The 22684-nt window shown below is 38.2% G+C and overlaps 1 protein-coding gene across 2 annotated transcripts in view; it reads left to right on the forward strand.

The window, feature by feature from the left end:
- Window positions 1-20809, forward strand: part of gcgra (glucagon receptor a) — a 45504-nt gene extending 24695 nt beyond the window's left edge. The window contains exons 1-14 of one of the 2 annotated variants that reach the window (XM_059348612.1): window positions 8662-8727; window positions 9031-9178; window positions 9695-9791; window positions 11396-11503; window positions 11659-11753; window positions 12856-12950; window positions 13062-13251; window positions 13993-14152; window positions 14340-14400; window positions 15362-15431; window positions 18013-18101; window positions 18205-18349; window positions 20056-20097; window positions 20195-20809. In XM_059348612.1, coding sequence (XP_059204595.1) covers window positions 9125-9178; window positions 9695-9791; window positions 11396-11503; window positions 11659-11753; window positions 12856-12950; window positions 13062-13251; window positions 13993-14152; window positions 14340-14400; window positions 15362-15431; window positions 18013-18101; window positions 18205-18349; window positions 20056-20097; window positions 20195-20554 — 1566 coding nt within the window. In that variant the 5' untranslated portion in view covers window positions 8662-8727; window positions 9031-9124 and the 3' untranslated portion in view covers window positions 20555-20809. Of the gene's footprint in view, window positions 1-8661; window positions 8728-9030; window positions 9179-9694; window positions 9792-11395; window positions 11504-11658; window positions 11754-12855; window positions 12951-13061; window positions 13252-13992; window positions 14153-14339; window positions 14401-15361; window positions 15432-18012; window positions 18102-18204; window positions 18350-20055; window positions 20098-20194 lie in introns of those variants that run through there. The other variant, XM_059348611.1, reaches the window with a different exon arrangement.
- Window positions 20810-22684: the final 1875 nt, after the last annotated feature.

Here is a 22684-nt window from a genome sequence, read left to right on the forward strand (position 1 = left end):
GAGACCACTATGTGAAACAGAAAGTCAACTTTGAGTTATTTTTAAATTATGTAACATGCTTAATTTAAAAATACAGAACTAACATACTTACATACCACCCAAACCATGATCTTTTCAACCACCTAACCATGTAGTTTTGGTGGCTTAACCTAAGCAAATTGGAACTTTTTTACAACGTTAACCTCATGTTTAAACTGCGACGTTTGACCGTTGGTAGGTATGAGGGCTCTAATTTAGAAAATATCTTCCGTGGGTCATATTACATGGTATAACATGGTATTACATGGTAGGAACTAACAACCTATGTATTGGAGGATCAGGACTATTTAAAACACCCAATGTAGCTCATCCCCTACAGAAGTGATTTCAACACATGCATCTTTAAACTGCACTATTCAGGGTATAAAACAGTAAAAAAGAGTGTAGGATGGTGAACATGGTAACTGATAATCAAAGGCTCCCTGTAGGGTTGTTTCTGCTTCACAGGAGGCACAGATCACAGGTCCAACACACCTCATGAAAGAGTGTATGAAAAATCCTCCAATGCTTCCCACACACATGTAAAACACAAAAGAAAAGAACCCATACACTCCATCTCACACAATACAGGTACATCTCAAATGTTATACAACCGTTTGTCATTGTTTTCTGCCCACATTCATCAGACGTGACCTCAAATGTGAATGTTAGCAAGCAAATAAGCGGTGCACAGACAAGGCTTGGAGCATCCAGCGGCCGGGTTACTGGAGCTGTGACCCAGATGGGGCACAGATGAGCCGCACTTGCATTCTCACAGGGTCAGTGACAAGCGTTTTGAGCAGTTCAGAGGTTAGCCACATTGCACAGCTGCTGAAATCAGAACCGATTTTTTTTTTTTGCATGCGTATGCTTAAGCTCAACACATTCTCCATATCGCACACACAGGGCAGTCGTCAGGGCAGAGAAATATGTGCGATCCAGATTTTTTTCTTTATTTTGTGCATTTCTGTATGAGTAGATTGATGGCGGTTATTGTTGGTCGGACAAAAAAGAAATCTGAGGGTGTCATCTTGGGCATCTTTTAGTCTGATACTTTGATACTCTTATATGCCATGACTCACTCTAGAAAATGTCTCAAGTAAATATAAAACTGAATTCCTTCCTGTGAAGCAGGATGTAGACAGATGGCCACAATAATAGGTGTATTGTACTGACATGTAGTGTTTCATAAGCTGCTCCATTAAAAATATTGAAAATATTTCCATCACATTTCCTTAAAGTGTCTGGTTTTGTTTCCAACACTCAAAACCCCCCAAATAGTAAGTTTACTATCATAGAAGACGAAGGAAAATAGAAAATATTTAGAGATTCTTTGGCAGATTTGCTTGATAAATCACTAAAAACAAATTTAAACAGACTTATTTTCTTTATGTTAATAATAAGGTACATGAATATTAGCATCATAACATACATATGTTGCTAATCTTCAACCAGCTTTGTGCCCTCGCAGATGAAAACGACACAGTAACGTCTTCTTTCAGTTCATCTTTAACAATACTGAAATTAGTGTGAGACAGGTGTTAGCCAATGAAAAAAGCTTTTATTTATTTTATATAACTAATGGCTGTACTGAAATATTATGTTCTTTCTTCCTGCAGTAAAAACATTTAAGAAACCTTGGAGAGGAGACGTTCATGAATTATCACTATAAGAATAATATTATTGAACTACTTTATTCTGGAAATGGGATGATTTTTCTGTGACTAATTTCTCTGCAAACACAGCATATTTTATGGTCCATTTGCAAGTGTTGATCTTTCAACTAAACACTGTACAGTCTCCTGCTGACACATTTGACTTTCATATTCAGTGAAGTACAATGTCCCATTGACTTGTTGAGCACATTTCTAAAAATGCCTGCTTCTAAGTGCAGCTGAAGCCCCGTTGTGGAATATTTTAGCAAGGGTGGAAAAGGTAAATTATCATATTCACTGAAGCATGAAAAAGGTAAAATGTAGAAGTCTGTGTAAGACCAAGAGAAAGAGCAAAACCTGCGACTTGACACTTTTTCCAAACACCGTTCAGCAGAGAAACGCCAGCAGGCAGCAAGCGTTGAGCCGAGCATGTCATGTCCTCTTAACCGACCTGACGACTGAGTCCAGCCGACAGACTGACCAAATTAGGCCATAATGAGCATAACGTGGTTGTTAGCGTCAGAGTAAGACTGTATATACTGTACAATATGTTAACCCAGGGGTGCGATCCCTCACAGACATGTCCTCGATTATGCAGACATTGTAAAATAGACAAAGTGCTTTTTTAGACTTTGAACTCTGTGTGGTCAAGCTCATTATAAAATGGGGGGATTCTGTTCTTCATACAGCATTATGTAACAGGCGGTGAGAAAACAAAGGTTAAGGGAGTAGACGTACCATTTTTATATTTTCTTTGTCTTTTATTCTCCTTTTTCAACAAGTCCTCCAACTTATGACCACATAGGTCACTTGTAACCTTTATTCGACCCAGCTGAAGGGGACAGTTGCTCTCAGTGATCATGCATGTTTAAGACACACACTCAAGAACAAAAAAAATTGGATTTTGTTGTTGGCCTCGGTTCAATGAGCCCAGTTCTCCGTGGGAAAACCCAGGTGCTTTTGTTTTTGTGGGAGATTTTCGGTGTGGTGTTTCAACTGTAAATCAAACCACTGATCCGCTTTTATTTGTATTTTGCTGATGTGTCTTTCGGTAAAGTAGGACATCAACAGGAAGCTCTCGTCAGGATCCTTTTCACAGTCTCACAGTGATCTAATCTGGTTACCTGAGTCGACCAACATCAAGTTCTGGCCTGAAACTCCATTCCAGTCTTTGCATTTGCAGCACAATGAGATAAGGGCCAATCCACAGTTACCCATAAAGTTGTAATAAAATATTTCTTTAACCTTTTTCTCCAAAATGATTGTGACAGATAAAGTGTATATCTTCTCAAAACTTTAGCAATCAATCTCTTCCAAACATATCACAATAAAAATGAAATGAAAAAAGGATTGTGTCTGAAAATAAAAAATATTCCAACTTTATGGGCGACTGTGTATATTGAGTATGTAGCATCCCTGGCTAAATGACGGTCCACTCTTTCTACTGATGTTTCACAAGATTTATTTATTGAACCTTAGTTTCACCTTGTTAAATCACCATAAGAGTTGGGAGGGAACTTAAAGGAAAATAGAAAATAGAAAATAGTCAACATTAGCATTAGCACATGAGCATTTTTACAATAATAATTACAAAAATATCCACTAATAAACATACAGAAGAAAAATAAAGTACAACAAACCTTGTGCCCCTGTTAGCCGCCAGGCACTATAGAACCTTTTTGATACTTCATACTAATTTTTGTATTAGGAAGCACTCGTTTTTATCCACAGTTCGTTCTTTAATTTCACGTTCCATTTACTTCCTTTCAAAGTAAAACCACCCGTTTCACACTAGACGGCAATTTTTCAAAACTAAAAGCATAAAGACATTGTAAAACACCTAGAAAATATACAAACATAATACATGGTACAATAATATATAACTATGTTATCCCCGTTTTACCTCTTATATGTTATATTTGCAACCAATGTTCACATTTTCAACATTTAGTGTTCTTCATTGAGCATGATTGTGTTTCCAAAGTAAAAATCTCATCATTTTCAGAATCCAGTTTTATGCATTTTGGGTTCAAAATGTTAATCCAATAATTCAAAGTGAAAAAATGATTATCAGTTCATATAGGTGAGATTATGCTGAAAAAATATATACCGACATGGCATGGTAAGCATTTTTTTAAAGCGGTATACACTGGCAAAATGAAAAGTATTACAAAACAGCCAAAATTACCAAAGACTCCAAAGAGGTTAAAGAAACACTCATTCATTTAGTCATTCGGACTATTGCAGGGCTCATGCTCTCATTCAGTAGAGACCCTAATTAAACCTAAGCTGCATGTCTTTGGACTGTGGGAGGAAGCCAGAGAGAACACACTCTGACAGGTCCACCTGGAAAACACTTTGACATTCTCTGAAAATTGCTATTGGAAAACCATGCACCTTGCATATCTGTTCTGTATCTGTCCTGCTGCAGTCTTTGTAGCTGTGGAAGATTATAGATATATAGTTGAAATTAAAGGTTTCCATTTCAGTTGAACCTCTGCTTTCAGAACTGCAACCGATGCTGCTGGAACTTTGGCCCATGGGCGACAAGTTAAAGGCTGAAAACAAGAATAATAAGTCCCTTTTAAAAAGATAAATTCAATTGAATCAAAAGCCTGGATTCACATGCAATTATAAGCACGCTTTCTGAGGTTTTTCAAAGTGACCTCTGGGGAATGTTGGAAATCACTTACTTAACTTAAAAGTAGCCAAGCAGTAAGAGATCAGATAAAAAAAAAAAACAGCTGAAATAAACTGAAAGGTCAATCCATTAAGATGTTATCTATGAGGTGTAAATGGTTGCAGAACATCTCACAGAAAGCGACCAAGACCGAGGTTAGTTTGCTGCACAGAACATTATCCATCACACAGCACTTTCAGAAAGTGCTGTGTGACTTACTTACTTAACTTTTTCACAAAGTCAAGTAAGTTGATGGAACATTCTCACGGTTAACAGATAAGAGTGATGCTCTGGATTCCTCGCTGCATAACATGTTGCTACATGCTGCTACATCTCCTCTGAACTCTGCTTCACCACATTATCAGATAATGAAGCTCACATCCAGCACTGTCATGCTCAATGTAACATCTGCAGCCCCAAGGTATGAGCGTGGCGTGCTTTGCCGTGGCTGATTTAGTCAAAGCACGGGACGCGAGAAGAATGCACAAAGAGGTAGAGCTCTGCTGCATCTTCTCAGATGATGTCTCTGTTAGATATTTCAGAAGCAGAGCTGGATCACAGAGTGTTACTTCAGCATTGATTCATGCTGTAGCAACCAATAATGCAAGAACTGTCACTGAAGTTACCATTTACCAATAATGTAATACATTTTCTGAACCAATAACATAATAACATATTGATATAAGTATATTTATGACATTATCAGCTCTAATTATTACAGTTTTTACAGTTTTTTTGTTAACCCAGCCATTCAATAATCACATCATGTGCAAAAAGGTATTAAGTTAGTGGTTTATTACACAAATAATTGAAAGATTATGATTTTTTTGGCAGTTATATTGGTGGTTAATAAACACTAAACTGATAAATATGCACAAAAGGCCTCATGAATGGCCAGTAAAGTTGTATAAATGTGTGCTGCAGGTCCACCTCTGCATTCAGAAAGCTGCATGATAGATTGTTGCTTGGGGTCATTTTGTGAACCTGACAGCTATTGTGTTTTCCAAGAGGTTTGTTTTTCATCCTTGCTGCTCCCCTCGACCCACATTCACGCACGCATACTCCCCTTTTGTAATTTTATTTGTTAAACAGTGTAATCAAATGAAAAGTAAGTACTCTCCAACAAACAACATCATTGTTAGTGGCCATTGTAGTGAGCCATCCAATGTGCACTTGAACAAAGAGCACTTTTTATGCCGTTTGGGACATTCGGGAAATTTGCGTCATTCATTTGTGATTGTCAATGTGCTCTCTTTATTACACAAATAAAAATAAATAACCGGGCATTATTCAAACAAATAGCTGTCTGTCCTTATAATTAAAGGGGACAATGACCCTTTAATATTCCAGTTAAAGTAGTCTGAAAAAATGAGCATTACATCATATTTCACACATTGAACACATCCCTGGCAGAGGTGAAAAATTTCAGCTTGCTAATATAAAAAAAATCCAAAGGAAACAGGCCCAAACTACCTGAGAGGTCCCCCTGGCCCTGCCTGACTCTCTTAAATCAGATGTGCAACAATAGAGATAAGAGCTCGGGGTTATTTCCTGGAACAGAAAGCTAGCAGGGTTAAACCACACATGTTCCGGAAAACCTCAATAGCAGGCCGAGTGATGCACAGAGATTCCCCCGGAGCTGAAGCTTGATCAGGATATTATAACAGCAGAAGCCTAATTAGCCTCACACCTTCATGCCCATTAGTTCCAGTATGATTCCCATCGTCCTGCATCAGAAGCATCCAAGCAGACATGTACACAATAAATCTGTACAAATATAGCATGAGAGAATTATGGGCATATGTCCTCGGGGTGTCTTTAAAAATCCTCATGTTCTTGCTTTTTTTTTTTTTTTTTTTTTTTTTTACTTTTTTGGAGCAGTGAGCATTACAAACAGTGAATGCCTCATTTTGTGTTCAGCTTTAGGCCATTTGGTGATTTTACATCTAAAAAAAAATATGCTGATAAAATAAAAGTCAAAGCACACAACTGCCACATTTGCAACGAGATTTGTAAAGCTAAAGGAGTGAGAGAAGGACCTCTGTTGTAAAGGGCATGGAGTGCGATTAAACAGAGGGGTAGTTCCTCACACTGACAGTAAATTGATCGGATAAAGCAGTTAAGGGAAATTTTGCATTAGATTATTAATAGATCAAACAAGTCTTAAACTACTTAATCTTTTGTGAAGAAAAAATGCATTTGCAAGTAAGGCAACTTAATTGTATTTTGTATTATGCAATGAAGCTGCATTTCTGAAAGTGTAGTAACTTACAATCATTTTGGACATTTTATACAAGTGCTGCTACACCATTTACTATTACAGTGGTCTATTGAGAGGGATAAGGGGTTCACCCAAATCCCGATCGAGTTAACAGGTTAGCCTGAGGCCTTCGACACCTCATTAAGCAGTTTTAGGCTTCGGTAAGCTCCTCAAAGGGCAAGGACTTGTGTGGTCCAGTGATTCACAAACCCATTTCCCCAAATACAACGACACTAGTGTATGTGTTGTGGATGTACTTAAGGAGATTGGTTGGGGTGAGGTAATTACATCTTGTCAGAAAAATGTACATCTGCTCATTTTTTTCAGTGCAGTTTGGCAATAACTGTTTTAAGAGATTTTGTTTTCATATTAAAGTAAAATAAACTCACATGAGCTCTGAATTTTTGTTGGCAACTTCACAAACATGCAGTGGCCAGTGTTACAAGTGTTGAAATTAGGTCAGAAAGTGTTGAGAAATTCTTTCTTTTTTCTCTGTCATGCTCTCTCACTTCCACATACCCTCTTTCGTCATCCCTCCTGAAGGACTCCGCTAAGTCTGGTTAATCATTGCTCCTACTTGGTGCTAAGTTGCAGAAAGTGGTGCAGGTCGACTCGTGTGTCAGAAAACGGGTCTCTATGTGTGTTTGTGTGAGAGAAAAAGAGAGAGAGAGAGAGAGAGAGAGAGAGAGAGGGAGGGAAACCCATGATAAAGTGTTACATGGTGGTGCCGTAAGCAGGAGCATGTGCTCACCCACATGCATGTCAGCCTCTACTGTACCTTGACACATGCTTAAATGTCATGCACGCACAGAAAGATGCCTGAGAACTTTCTCTGGTAAGAATTTACACTTACAGATGTTTGGTTTGACAGAGCTTAATGCCCAGTCTGATGTGGTTGACATAGTTTTGGTGTTTAAAAAAAGTTATTTTCCATAAATGTACTGTATTATTTTACTGTTTTTGACATGCCATACAAACAAACAAATTACAAATATTAACCATAATATGGACGATGAAATCTGTAAATTAATATAATTGGACATTATAGATTTTAACAATATACACATTTTATTGCTGAATTTAATTTTTTTATTTTTTTACAGTATAACTTTATTTAAAAAATGGTAAAAGGTCTGGCAGCAAAACTTGGCAAATACTGGCATATTAAAGTAGAAAAAACGTGATATATATTCTTATATTTATTTCTATACATTTGTTATCTGTATTTTTAAAGAAATTGTCTGTAAAATAACTTACAGTTGTTGTTGTTATTTGATGGAATTTACGCTTATTTTTTACAGTGTATAAAGCATGTAGATGTGCTCTTAAAATCCTAAAGAGCTGTAACGGACACTTTCCTTTTTGAATCCAATCCAACGTCTCACACCAGAGATGCTTCTCTGTTTTATGTTGCGGTAAAACTCAGGATATAAAGTGTAACAGCAGCTGGAAACTGAATTGTGACTTCAACATGTCTGATGGTGTTAAGGGCAAAACCGTCATCGCTGTGATCTCAGCTGGACCCGATGTCAGACCAGACAAGAGTAGCTCTGATCTCTCAGGCGCCCGAGGCAATCAGTCAGTTTGTATTCGGCTAATGTTAACTGCATCCTGTGGTCATTACACTGAACAGGCCATTTAGAAAGTATGGCTCTTTGATATAGATATTATCTGAAGTCTGGCTTCCAGAACAGCTTTGTAATATATAGAGAGGTCGTTTACATTGTGACTGGAGGCTCCAGGCGGCGAGTTCACCCCAGACTATACAAGCATGTTGACATGTTCAGTCAATACACACATTAAAGAAAACTCTTTGATTTGACTTGAGGCTTTCTTTAGTACATACATTATGTACTGCACATCTGTCACGACACATTGTGCTCATATCTCCTGAACAAACACTATATTCCCTCGGTAAACAATTCCAAACACATCAACACCACCCCATCCTCCTCCATGCCACGAGACAGGAACAGAATGGAATTTGAAACGTTTTAGCCAAAAATGTTTCCATGGTCAAGGTGTTTTTTGCAGAAACGTTTCAGATTTCGTTCCGTTCTCCGGCTTCAAAACCAAATCTCTGGGGGAGTTTTGCGGCAGTGATCGATACACAGGTGAGTGACCTCTGACACACGCTGGCGCACGCTCAACCAAACACTGACAGGTCTTAAGATGAAGGTGGACAGCAGCCAACTGTGAGTTCCAGAGTGGGATGCAGCTCTGCTGAGCCACAGCTGGAAAACAGCATGCTGGATGTTCTGGTTCTGGTTAGTCCACCTTGATAACCGTGCCTCAAATCTTGTTGCAATTATGACCCAGCCTTTTCCTGTTTTGGTCCTCTTGTTTTGTGCAGCTGAGGTAATAAGTGGTGTGTTTGCACTGAGCTTTGATAGATTGTGTGTCTCTGTGTCATCCAGGCAGTGTGCCGAGCGTAGATAAGCCCCCTTATGAGGTGAAAATCCTTCCCCGTCCTGCAGTATCCCCTCCCAGCACCAACAGCAGGAATAAGGGATGTCACGGCTGTTCCTCCTTTCGGCAATACTGATTGTCTCCTGCAGCACAGAGGTAAGTCCCGAGAGCATGCAAACACACTCACACAAACAGGCACATATATATAAATGTACTCACTTTTTTCCCCAAGAGGTAAACTTCCATTAGTGTCTGGCCTTTACAGTGTGGGGGTAGGTGTTGTCGCTTTAGCTGCTTCTGAAACAAGCCAGAGGGTTGTGGTGTGGAAGCCTAAGTAAACTGTCTTTCCCTGGCTATTTTTTAGTGACATAATTGTTACAGTGTACAGTAGACCAGCCTCAGTCCTCACAGTAGCACAAGCACTCCATACAGACACAGTAGAGTCGGACACATCTTGATGGATGACATCCCCATCAAGTTTACAGCTACTGTATACGTGAAGTGAAACAAATGAATAGCAATTCAGTTAATGCACACATTCTGTCTTCATGGTCGGGTCACAGCCTACATTCTCAACATATTTTTCACCGTCTGCTTACACTACATCAATAACTCCACGAATAACAGACCCTTCTTGTGTAACTGGACTTTTTGTTTCGCATGTTTCTTCAGGTGTCTCCTGCTGCTTTTCTGGATAAACTGAAGGAGAGTTGGGAATTGTACATGGAGGAGTGTCACCGCAACAACAGTCAAGACCCGCCAAGCAGCGGTGAGCTGAACATACTCTGACTCATTTTCAGTGGTGGAATGTAACTAAGTACATTTACTCAAGTTCTGTACTTAAGAACAGATTTGAGGTACAAGGACTTTCTTTGAGAATTTCCATTTTATGTAACTTTCTACAAAAATGTAAATATTGTATAAGATGATTGTGACAATGTGATTTATTCTTAATAGATTATAAGTGTATGTCTTCTTAAAACTTTATTAATCAATGTCTTATAAACATATCACAATGAAAATGTGATCACAAACGGAGGATTGTGTCTGAAAACAAAATTATTCAAACTTTATGGGCGACTATGTATATAACAGTCTGAGTGGGGCCTTTCTTCATAACGACTGCTTTTACTTTTGATACTTTAAGCACATTTTTATGCTGATACTTTTGTAGTTTTACTTGTAGAGAATTAGGAGTATTTTCACAGTCTGGTATTCGTACATTCAATTTATTATGAGATCGAGATCAGATGAGATGAATTTCCACCACTGCTCATTTTTAATGTTTAAACCTGCAAGAACTGATTATTTTTTGTTGGGGTTTGCTTTGGCTACTTGGGGGAAGAGGAAATTAAACACTCAAACTGGCATATTCTCATCTTCCATAGACTAGAAGTGCTGAAGCTCTGTTTTTGGTTTCCATTATGTGAGCCACTGTTCAAATAAAATTGTAGATTTTACTCACTTAAACTACACTGGCATCCAATGAAGTTCGCAGGCGTTAAGGTTTTTATCCAGTGACAAAAAAAAGTGAAGCATTATGATAAGCTATGTCATCATGCATAGTGCATGCACAATGCATGGTGCTCTTACAACATTTCTGAGAAAAGAATAAAAGAAATATATATTTATATATGTATATATGACTTGCATTCCCATTAGAGTGAACCTCAGCATTCACCCTCACCTTCTGGTCCAGTGGCAGCTATCTAATGCAGTAGAGCTGGTAATGGTGAGGTCGCGATGTCACCAGACTATGGAGCGGCAGCAATTTCCGCTCCCCGCTCAAACCGAGCTATAATCGCTCTGCTTGCTCTCCCAGTTTTCTATTTGCTGCACCGCACTCTCTGCTCTCTAGCTCCAGTTCGCGCCATCAACAGCGTTTAGCGACACAATACACGCCATCCTTCAGTTGCATTATGTCCTGTAACTGTAGCTTCTGGAACGGAGGCTCTCCAACTTAAAAAAAATGCTGCTTCCCACACTGCAGACAAAAAACACACCACCAAGCAGCACGTACACACCCATCCTGTCATCCCATGAGTGTGACTGTGTATTAGCAGAAGCAGAAGAGATGGGACTTTATACACCAGTCAATACACTAACAGCCCACATTGTTTACATCCTCTGAAGATGAAAGGTGTGGTTTAGGCAGAAGGTCACCAATGGAGGACTTTTTCTGAAGTCATGATGAAAGGCCATGATGGTGCACTGCCAGTAATGGCCACCAGCAGCTATCACTTCAAAGACACGTTCTTCCATGAGTTAGAGATGTAGACATATAGACACAGACATAGATAACAACATAGTGTGTAAAGGCTCAGACTGTATGGAAAAGTCTCACCCATACCTTATGTTTTCATGTGTCCCCAGGCCTCGTGTGCAACAGGGAATTTGATAACTATGCCTGTTGGCCTGATGGACTTCCCAACACTACTGTCAGTGTGTCGTGTCCGTGGTATCTGCCATGGTACCATAAAGGTTAGAGACGCTTGGTTTTGTATCATGCTCCTGCAAAGTATGTTGAATTATCCTGCAGAAAAAGACTTCTATGAATGGTTGGACTAGTAAAAGACAAGACCATGTGTGTGCGTGTGTGTGTGTGTGTGTATGTGTGTGTGTGTGTGTGTGTGTAGTTCAACATGGCATGGTGTATCAGGAATGTGATGCAAACGGCCAGTGGGTGCCTATGAAGAATACCAGCGAGTGTGACTCTATAGATCCAACTCTGGTAAGAAATGTCTCCCTCGTTATTCTTCCTGTAATGCTGGGCTAACACCAAAAGATTTCCACTGTGCCAGACTATAAACTGAAAGTCTTTAGTAAATCTATGAGTTTAACTGGAGTCACGGAGCGCTCCCGTCATCTCAATCGTTAAGTTTAAGGTAGTAATCTGCACTGTTTCATATCAGTCTTTTCCTAAAACGTGTTTGATATTATCGCAAGTCTCAGTGACATAACACAATCAACAACCAATAGATGAGCAGGGAAAGGTCCCCGGTACCAGACCGGCCAGTAAAACCACTTCCACAGGAAAAAGTAACATCACAATAATGTTAGTAAGCTCAGTCCTAAATAAAAGTATAGTGATGTCATATATTTACGGCCATACACAGGATTTTTGGGGGCGCTGTTTCTTAGTAAAGACAACAGTAAGGAGACCCAGTTAAAATGTATAAATTAATGTATACATAAATAATTAATAAATAATTGATGATTAATGTATGATTAACTAAAAGTTGATAGAGCTGATAAATATAATTATTCAATCAAGCAAAATATAATTAAATAGGAGATGAATGTATATCATGAATTAACATCTACATTTTCCTGTCCTTTATTCTTCCTTATATATATTCTTTATGTAAAATAGTCAACTTTTCATGTCAGAAAGACAGAAAACCCTTTTCAGCTTTGTGAGGGAGCATTTTGTGGCGTCTTCTCCTCTTCTTCTTTTTTTTTTTCAACACAAACCACTGCACACAATAGAGCAGCTGTGGCCATAAGCTGCTTCTTGTAAGTTTTTACTAAGAGCATGATGGGGAAAAACTGCTAAAAGAATCTAGTTGTAGTCTTGTAAATAGTGACCCTGCAAGATTCACAGTCTGTCTAAATTCTCAGTCTGAGACTAGGCTGGGACTAAAAACTCTAAACACTTGTCTTTAGATGTGAGCAGGTGTGAGCCTATAGTTTTCCAGGATTCTTTTTCAAATCTTTTCAAAGTCTTCTGATGTATAGATAACTTAAGGCATACTAATGTTTGATCTGTGGTTCCTCATTTAAAGAGCACATATTCAATGCAATGTTGTCTATGTCTTTGTTTTAATTTGCAGCAGTACTACGGCCACATTCGGATCATGTACACAGTGGGCTATTCCTTATCACTGGTGGCTTTGGTTCTGGCGCTTGGCATCCTCATTTTTTTCAGGTAATAACGATTTTTGGATAAACTACAGCAATTTTGGTTCATCTGAAAATGATTACAGTGGGAAAAAAAGACAGATTATACTGGAGACGATTGTTGCCTCTCATTCATCAGGAAACTGCACTGCATGAGGAACAACATCCACATGAATCTGTTTGCCTCTTTCATCCTGCGAGCGCTGTCTATCCTCATCAAGGACGCTCTGTTGGAGGCAAACATCACATCACAGGACCTCAGCAGTGACCAGGAGCAGGGATTCCCCCGGGCATCTATGCCTCCGGTGGAGCTGCTGGTCAACAATGAGGTCAGAAGTGATCTGCAGCTAAGCAACAAGATATAAAGGGGATGTGTTATGGGGTGATGCACTTTTTATTTTTTGGCAAAAGGGGATGGTGGTTTGTCTTTTGGTATTTTTTTTTTGGTGTATTTTGGTTTTAATTTACCAACACTGCCTTTGGCATATAAGCATGTTGCATTTTTAAACTTAAATATAACATTCCCATTTACAGCTCCATAAGAATTTGGGACAATGCAAAACAGAACAAAACTATAAAAAATACTGTACAATTATTTTTTAATTTAATCTGTAACTAGGCCATTGCACTCATTATCATGCTGATTATATAATGCAGCCATTATGTCTGTCTACCTTATAAATAATGTGCATAATAATTTAATTACATACCAACTACATAAGATTTATCAAACATAGTACAAACATGACCTGGATATGTGCTGTCATAATTATCATTTGTATTACAATACACTGAAAAATGTAGTAAAAATAGCTGTATGAACATGTTTTCCTTGTTCAAGGGTTAAAGATAATTGTAGCAGCACATAATTCCTAAAAGGGGACAGGGTCAACCATGTGTACTCATGTGTATAGTATTTGTGTCTGGGGATCACAGCTGGCTGAGGCTGGGGTTAAAGTTGCACAACCTCATGGCTGTCGGCACAAAGCACGGATCATTCTCACTCAGTGATGTTTCTGACAGCTTTATATTTCAACATTCCTGAATCAAACCTTCCCGCTGTCTTGTAGACTGCAGTTGGCTGTCGCATCGCGATGGTGATGATGCAGTACAGTATCATGGCCAACAGCTACTGGCTGCTGGTGGAAGGCATCTACCTCCACAACCTCCTGGTCATCACCGTGTTTACAGAGAGGAACTACTTTAAAATCTACCTGTGCATTGGCTGGGGTGAGCTGAGTGTGTGTTTGTGTGTGTGTCTCTGTGCAGTAATAAGCTAGTGGTTGCAGGATTAATTATGTCGCCCATGATACTATTAAATGAAAGAAATTAAACGAGAGTAGATAAATATAAATGGCTGTAACGTTGGTGTATGAAATGACTGTTTTGCATTTAGACAGCTCTCATTTCTCTACAGGTACCCCGTTAATATTCCTCGTGCCCTGGATGGTAGCTAAATACCTATATGAAAATCAAGAGTAAGTTTCCACACTGTTCTCCCTCCATCCTCTTTCTTTCCCTCTTCTTTCACTCTCTCCATAGCCGCTATTAAACCCACTACATATGTGTGTGTATGTATATATATATATATATATATATATGTATGTATGCATGTATCTGTGTATGACATTATCGAATCACAAAATAAATTTTTTATTTTTTTTACACCAAGCATCAATGGTGTAAAAAATGATTCATATTCTTTAAAAAAATGTTTTAATGTAGAATCTGAATACTATTTAATAAAGCTGTAAATTATTCTTGTAAAACATACAACATAATGTGCATAATTTCCACACAGATTTACTTTCAGCCACAGAAAACAATGTTCATGAAAATATTATTATTATTATTATTATTATTATTATTATTATTATTATTATTGAAACCTGGGGGGAAATATTTCTAAAATCTTATTATTTATTTATATCATTATTTTTTTTACCTGTCTGATTTTCTGAGACTAAAAGAGTTTAAATTTTGATGCATCTCCTCTTCCTTCCTCTGGTGAATTTTTGATGGAATATTTTAAAACAATATTAAATATTTTCTCTGTTGAATGCAATTTGAACTTCCCTTTTTTAACTTTAGACATGTTTTTAATATTTCACGTTCCCAAACTTTATTATGCAACCTCTTAAGGTCCAGGCTACACACTTAGGGAGCAAAGGGGGTGAAAATGATTTTAAAAAACACTTTCTAAACCACAGACACATTGTGTTGTTATGTAAAGCTTTAAAAAAAACCATGATGGTGCTTTGCGGTGCCATTAGTCTCTTTTTGTCACATTTCATCAGCCAGGAGCATGAAAGCTTTCACCTTTGCAGAATTGCAAAACAGTTTTACGAAATGCAACACAGAGTTTTCCTTGTTTGGAAGCTTGTGAGGCGTTTCTGGTTGTCTGATGCTAATCTTCCCTCCAACACTTTTCTCTCTCAGGTGTTGGTGGCAAAATATAAACATGAATTACTGGTGGATCATCCGCTCTCCAATACTGCTGGCAGTTGTGGTAATTTTCATTACAGTCTCTTCTTTCACATCATGCTATTACCCTAGACATTTGAATCCAAAGTGTGGTAACACTTTATATTAAGGTCCTTGTAATAACCATTAATTAACAAGTAATAAGGCCCTTGTAAGTCATTACAAGATGCTTATTAACATTATTGTGTGTTTATAAGCTTATATAAGTGTTAATAATGGCATTACAAACACCCATGACCCACCCATTATGTCTTTGCCATGCCTTTATTAATCTTATTTTGCTTGCTTATTGATATTAAAATATACTTTATTGCTCATCTATTATAAGTTAACTATAAGTTAACTATGCTTTTTGCAACTACCGGATCTAAAGTGAGAACAATGCCTTATTACTTGTTAATTAATGGTTATTAAGGACCTTATTGTAAAGCGTTACCCAAATATAAGTTTATTTATTTATTTATTATTAAGCTTACATTGAGAAAGGAGTGGTGCACCAGAAAATCCCACGTTTACTCACCACTCAAGTATTTCGACTTTTACAGTTCATACACCATACAATATTTAACACACCTCATGTATTCATGAAGTGTAAAAGGCTGTCCATGCTTTAGGGAAAACATCTGGGAAACATTTTTTAGAGTCAAAGATTTGTGGATTAAAGACATTTCTGCTCCTTCTACAGTTTAGCTAACCCTTATCCGTGACCAGTCCCTTTATTGTAGGTGTGCTCTGCAAAGGTCAGATCTTAGCTTTTATATAAGTACAATTTATCATGGCTCTTATGCCAGGCCAGTTACACAGACATCCCGGCATTTTCCATGCATTAATCTCCTTGTTAAGTGCCCTGTATCCCACAGGAATTCCTGTGTTTGACTTGTCGCGGGGACGGAAGGGCTGCTTCCCATTTTAGTGTTTCCCTCGTTATCCTGAGCCTGAAGGTGCACATCAGTTGAAAACTAGTAAACACTTGTATGTGTGTGCCCCTACAAGAACATATGACTTTGCTACTGAAACATCAAGCTCAAATATGAAATAACACCTTGTAATGTATAGAGTTGCAAAGGGGTGGAAAATTTCCAGCAAATTTCCAGAAACTTTCCATGGGAAGTTAATCTGGGGAATTTTGGATATTAAAAATTTAAAAAACATGACATTTCAACAGATTTATTTGTAAGTAAAACTTTATCATTTTATTGAACAATCAATTATTTCATTGAGCACCAAAAATATGAATGTTGAGTTAAATATTACTCATCCCCTGACCCCAATCATTCAAAAATTAAGTAAAATGAACATATAAATGTTGAATTGAACATGTCCATGGCCTTAAAAAGGGGCGTGGCCTCAGTCCCCCTACAGTAAGCAGTGTGCTATATACATGTGATTGAGGAATAGCAGATAGTCAACTGTACCTGCATGAAGTCTGGTTGATTTATTCAAGATTATGCTCTAGAAATATATTAGAGGTGGGGGTAAAAAAACGATTCAGCATAGTATCGCAATATTTTGCATGGCAATATTATATCGATTCATGGCCGCCAAGTATAGATATTTAGCGTTCCAACGGCCGTCAGATATGAGGAGCAGGAGGAATAAAAAGACAAAAGTAAGATGAACAGACTGAGAATTTTCTCTTATTTGACAAAATAATTCTTGATTTAATTTAATTTTGTGGACACAAAATGCAGTTTGTACCATATCGTAAAATGCTTAAAATCCCAATAATATCATATTGTGACTAAAGAAACAGGATAAAATTGGATCGTGGGGCCTCTGCTGATTCCCACCTCTAAAATATATTTTCCCCGACTATATATAAGTTCCCTGTTAAGGGCCATCCTTCAATTTTGTAAATTCTTGGTTTATTCCCGTTTATTCCCATAAATTCCATGGAAAATTTCCAACTCTGAAAATTCACAGAATTTTGCAACCCTATTGTAAGAAAGAAGTAGACATGAGGTTTGTGGACTTTGGTTATAGCAGTAAGTTTTTATGAACAAGACTTACAAAAGTTTCAGTAACTAAATTGTGTTTCTAATAATGACAATATGCCGGTCCATGACTGTATGATAAAATTAGTACCTGCCACGTCTTTCGTCCACGCACCAGCAAATTACCAGTAACAGCTTAATTGTACTTGTAAAGGTCACATCATATGTGATTTTCATTAGAGGAACACCTGTTGTGTTCTGAAATGTCAGCTCAGCTGCAGTGAAGGAGTTCCCTGATAACAAGGTGCTTCTGCTGTAAGTAATGATGTGAAAGGGTGTCACATGTTCTAGTGACGATTCTGTCCAAGCAATCAGTGCTCTGCAGTGTTTTAACTCCACCTTCTAGCATGGGCTCAGTTTGCTTTGAGCATTGACTGAGGTATACCAAAAAAAGTACTAGGTCTATGCATAACTGTTGCTATGGAGAACTGAAAAAGAGCGAGTTGAGTGGAGCCGCACCGTGCAGCGAAAAAAAAAAGACAAAAATATTTTACACCTCTTATGTTTTTGGGATGGCAGCCAAATGTTCGGTGTGGGAATGTCTCAAAAGCTTTGCACTTTAAACCAAAACCATCTGCATGACCTGTAAAAATCTGTCTCTGTCTTTTACAGATCAACTTCCTCATCTTTATCCATATCATTAAAATTCTGGTGTCAAAACTTCGAGCGCATCAAATGAGATACACAGATTACAAGTTCAGGTACGTTCAGTCGTTGAAACTGTTTCTCGTCTCTTAACAAACACACATTATCTCATTCTCTCCACTTATTCTGCTCTTTGTCTCTCATCTGACTCCATCTCAGGTTGGCTAAGTCGACTCTCACCCTGATCCCTCTGCTGGGCATCCATCAGGTGGTCTTTATCTTTGTCACAGACGAGTCCACCAAAACCAGCATCGGACTGCGACTCACCATACTCTTCGGCGACCTCTTCTTCTCCTCCTTCCAGGTTAAACTCTAAAATAAAAGCTTTTATTATTAAACAGAACAACAGAAATAGAACACACCATTCATGAATTAACTCTGCAGTGTTTTTCAGCTTGGATCAGGGGGTTCTAGTGAGAGTCAAGACACTGTTGAGGCATCTTATGGTTCATTATTCACAAGGCAAAATTGAAATATGAAGCATATAATGTGTTTGAGGGAGAGATGTGAGAACTGAGCGACATAAATAAAGGCATGGCTAAACAGGATAAAACTAAGTTTAAAGCATAGCCTTTGTTCTCTAACTTGAGTCAATCTTTGAAACTGCAGCTGAGAACTGCATTTATCTTCTTATCTTCTTCAAATCTCAGAATTCACGCTTTACCAAATAAAGAGATAAGAATTATTCTTTCATCTTGTGTGCCGTTCCAGTAAAGCTTGTTCAGCGATCCATTCAGAAGTCGATGTATGTCTTGAGTTTCCCTTCCCCAGACAATGAGAAGTGCTGTCTACCCATGTGTCAGGAGGGATTACATAAGCTTGATTAGCATAATGTGCTGTCTGTGCTGCTAACTGCCTGTGTCACACTGTGACATAATGACAGTGACCCTTTCTGCTACGGGGACACAGACGACATGTGTCAAAACTACAGCCAACCACCGGGGGAATCGACTTGATGAGGAGAAAGAAAGAATAAGACAAAGTCAAAGACTTTGTGCAGCCATAAGATATTAAGCTTGAGACAGAAGATAGACTAACGTACGTTTGATTGCACTTAGTGGTTTTGACATAAATTAATTTTAGTTTTAGAAAGTTTGCTTTGCATTTGAGGACATTGCAAGGCAAGGTTTGTCACTTTAACATAGTCCCTTTAATGAAAATGTATTTCTTTAAATCCATACTAAATAATTGTGAAGATTTTGTTTTAGATTCAGTTAGCTGTTAAATCTTTATTCAAGGAAAAACTATTTTGTCCAAAATGTCATTTTAACTTAAAATATTGAGTCAAATAGCAAGATTCATTTGAGTTAACTCCATTGTCTTTGTTGTCTTGACATAAAATTATTTCGCAGCATGGACACCCAAATATTTAAGTTGAAACAACAAGTTGGGTTTTATAGTGTGTGTTTAAAAGTGTTTAACAATTCCATTCACATATTTGTTTATTTTAGACGTAATATTATAAAGTTATGTTATATTTAAGTCTTAATATAATTTTATCTCACTTTTTTACTTAATCTCTATCTAGATAATAATTTCCCTATTAAATGAACATTAAGTAAGTGAACTTATTGCGGTCTGCTTTGGTTTTATGTTTAAATTCATTTTGAGTTGGATTTTGTAGTTACTGCAATTGTTATATCATTATTTCTCTGAAATAAAGCAAAATTGAAATCTAAAACATTGTCACAAGATAAAACGGACATTAAGGAATTCAGTTTCAGTTATAACTCAATTTCAACCAAAACTGTAGTTACTGCAGTTAGGCTTTGTAGGGCAGTATAGTATGTCCAAAAAAATAAAAAAAATAAACCCACCATTTTACAGTGTGTCCCTGCATGCAAAAAAAAAAAGCCATAGTATAGTATGTTGAAAAAAAGTTTAAAATGCAATAAAATTTAATGATTCACTAAAACACATTGCATCATGTCTGCAAACATCAGATATTCAAAATATGTAAACATTGTATTTCATGAGAGGGAATTGACTGAGTTCTGGTTATCTCCACAGGGTCTCTTGGTGGCCATATTGTACTGCTTTGTCAACAAAGAAGTGAGTCTTCTCATTTGCACGACAAAAAACACTTTTGTCAACCTGTGACTTTTCTCCTTTTTTCTCATCAATAACATGTACTTCCGTCTCTCCTCAGGTGCAGTCGGAGATCCTGAAGATGTGGAAGCGCTGGAAGCTCGGGAGGAACATCGAGGAGGAGTACCGACACACCTACAGCAATACCCCCAACACCAAGACAGCTAGCCTGTTGAACCATGTCCCTCGACTGCCTCACCTCCCAGACATAGCCAAAACCTCTTCCCCAGTCTGCAGCCCCGAGGAGACACACATGCTTGTGGGTGGATGTCACAATGGTATGGTTCACAGTAAGGAGGAGGGCCAATGCACTTCCCCACATCATGAGGGAACCCTCAGCAACTGCACCCTACTGGAGGACCTTACGGACAAGGTGCACTGTTACGAGGGTCAGAGAGAGAACGTGGAGAGCAACCTGTAAAAGGAGCTGGGAACAAGAATTTGATGAAGAAAGTTGGAGGGCCTTGAGCTCTCATCTGGCCTCATACTGCCTTGAGTGGCAGTAACGGAGGGGGCTGATGGACTCATCTGTCAGAGTGGTCTTTGCCCAGAGATCGGTGTCAGCGGGAGACCGAGCAGCCCTCTCCGCAGCCTGAGAGCGGAGGCGACAGACTCCCGCGCTGAGATGTCTAACGTATTGTGAGCCTCGTTAATGGATTTCTGTAGATGTTTATCGGACGGCGGAAAAAAAAAAAAACTGCTGCATGTTGAACAATGCAACAACAGCATCTCAAGGCAGATAAGCCATGTAAAATAAGAAAAAACCTAAAACCTCAAATAGCAACAGCAGAAACAAAACAAAAAAGAAACAGGGTTCTTGCTTTATCCTCTGCTTACATTTATGGTGTGTATCAGTGTGTTTTTGTGGTACTGGAGGTTAAAGACAAACTGGACATTGAACTGCATACAAGAAAAGACCAAACAAGTGACTCAAAACAAGATAGTAGGGAACAGAGGCTTTTTTTCTCTCCTTATTTGCATTGCAAAGGTATCTGTACATAGGCATTTCTCGTCTATACTGACTTTGATGAAAATGTAGAGAATAAACAGAAACATTCTGCTGACTGTACCTCATACAGTAAAGTGACCACAGTGCTGTTCAAGCAGCCTCGTCCAGAGGACTTTGGAAATTGGCAGCTGCTCTCATCAGGTCAATCCTGGCTTGCATACAGACATGGAAAGAGGTCAAGACACGGCGTGTGGGGTGAATTATACATAAGCTGAAATGTCCATTGCTTTACAAGGTATTTTACAATAAAAATAAGTTGTTTTTTTTAATATTCCTTGGATACTGCAGAGGTGCCAGGTGTGTTTTCAAGAGGAGTAGTCGCATTTCTGTGCCATTAAATGCATTTCTGTTCCCCCCTTTACCATCTAGATGTTGTCTGACTCACTTGCCCCAGTGTACTATATAAACTACTACACAGTCGTCCACTCAAGGATAAAAATACACAGCACACTGACATGACCAGTGAAGCCACACATGCATAAAGTATGAATTCAATACCGTGATTCAAAGTAAATGCCATCTCTGGCACAAGGGTGTTTTTGCAAGTTCAAATAAAGGCCATCGAGCATGCAGACATTATTAGATTTTAAGGTAAAGTTGTGTGAGGCAATGGCATCACTGTCTCCGCTGCCTGGTTTGCCTGCACCCCATTATTCTACAGACAGTGTTTGAAAGTATACTATGCAGGATTTTCCTTTTAAAAACAATGCATAGAATCAAAGTCAAATGGACATTGAACTGTTGTTGGTGGTCATAAACATTCTCAAATTTTCAGCTGAACAGAAGTAGAATGTGTTTTAGAAAACATTTTAGGCAAGAAATAAGCAACACTACAACAGAATCTTGATTAATATTTGATCAGCGTTGCCTAGTTCAATGGTTTGATCTGGAATTTGTGAGTTGCACTAGATGTCAGTCATCTTATTAAACCCACAGAGGCCACTGTCACAATGGGAGATGTATAAGACCCATCTGCCAGAGCAAATAAAACAAAAGAAGGGCAAATTCGACTCCAAGCTACCTACAGAAATTGCAGACACAGTGCTGAAAAATATATGCTGAAAATATAGTGAGGCAAAACAGCAAAAGGTACTTTCACTTTCGTTGACCCGGGGAAGGTTTGAATGTTGTGTTTACAAACAGTAAGCGACAATTCCTGCATAGTATGCCTTTAATATTCAGGCTTATCATGTGTGTGCAAGGGCTGTAGACGCCAGGAACAAACTCTGCACCTTAAAAATAGAACAAAACTTATTTCATTCTGGTGACAAACAAAGCTAAATTAGCATGGTACATTACCCTTTTATTACATTGCATTATTTTTAAAGAAGGGAAGCTGAGCAGAGCATTATTTCATCTTTTACTCAAACTCAACTTGACTTTGTATGTATGACTTTTTTGCACAATGTTAATTTATAATTGGTAAATATTGCGTGTGTGTGGGTGTGTGGGTGTGTGTGTGTGTGGGTGGGTGTGTGTAAATATATGTGTTCATAAAGGTGATTTATTATTTGATTGCTGTCAATATATTTTTTAGCATGT

Source organism: Centropristis striata, chromosome 13 (genome assembly GCF_030273125.1).
Source record: "Centropristis striata isolate RG_2023a ecotype Rhode Island chromosome 13, C.striata_1.0, whole genome shotgun sequence".
Lineage (NCBI taxonomy): Eukaryota > Metazoa > Chordata > Actinopteri > Perciformes > Serranidae > Centropristis > Centropristis striata.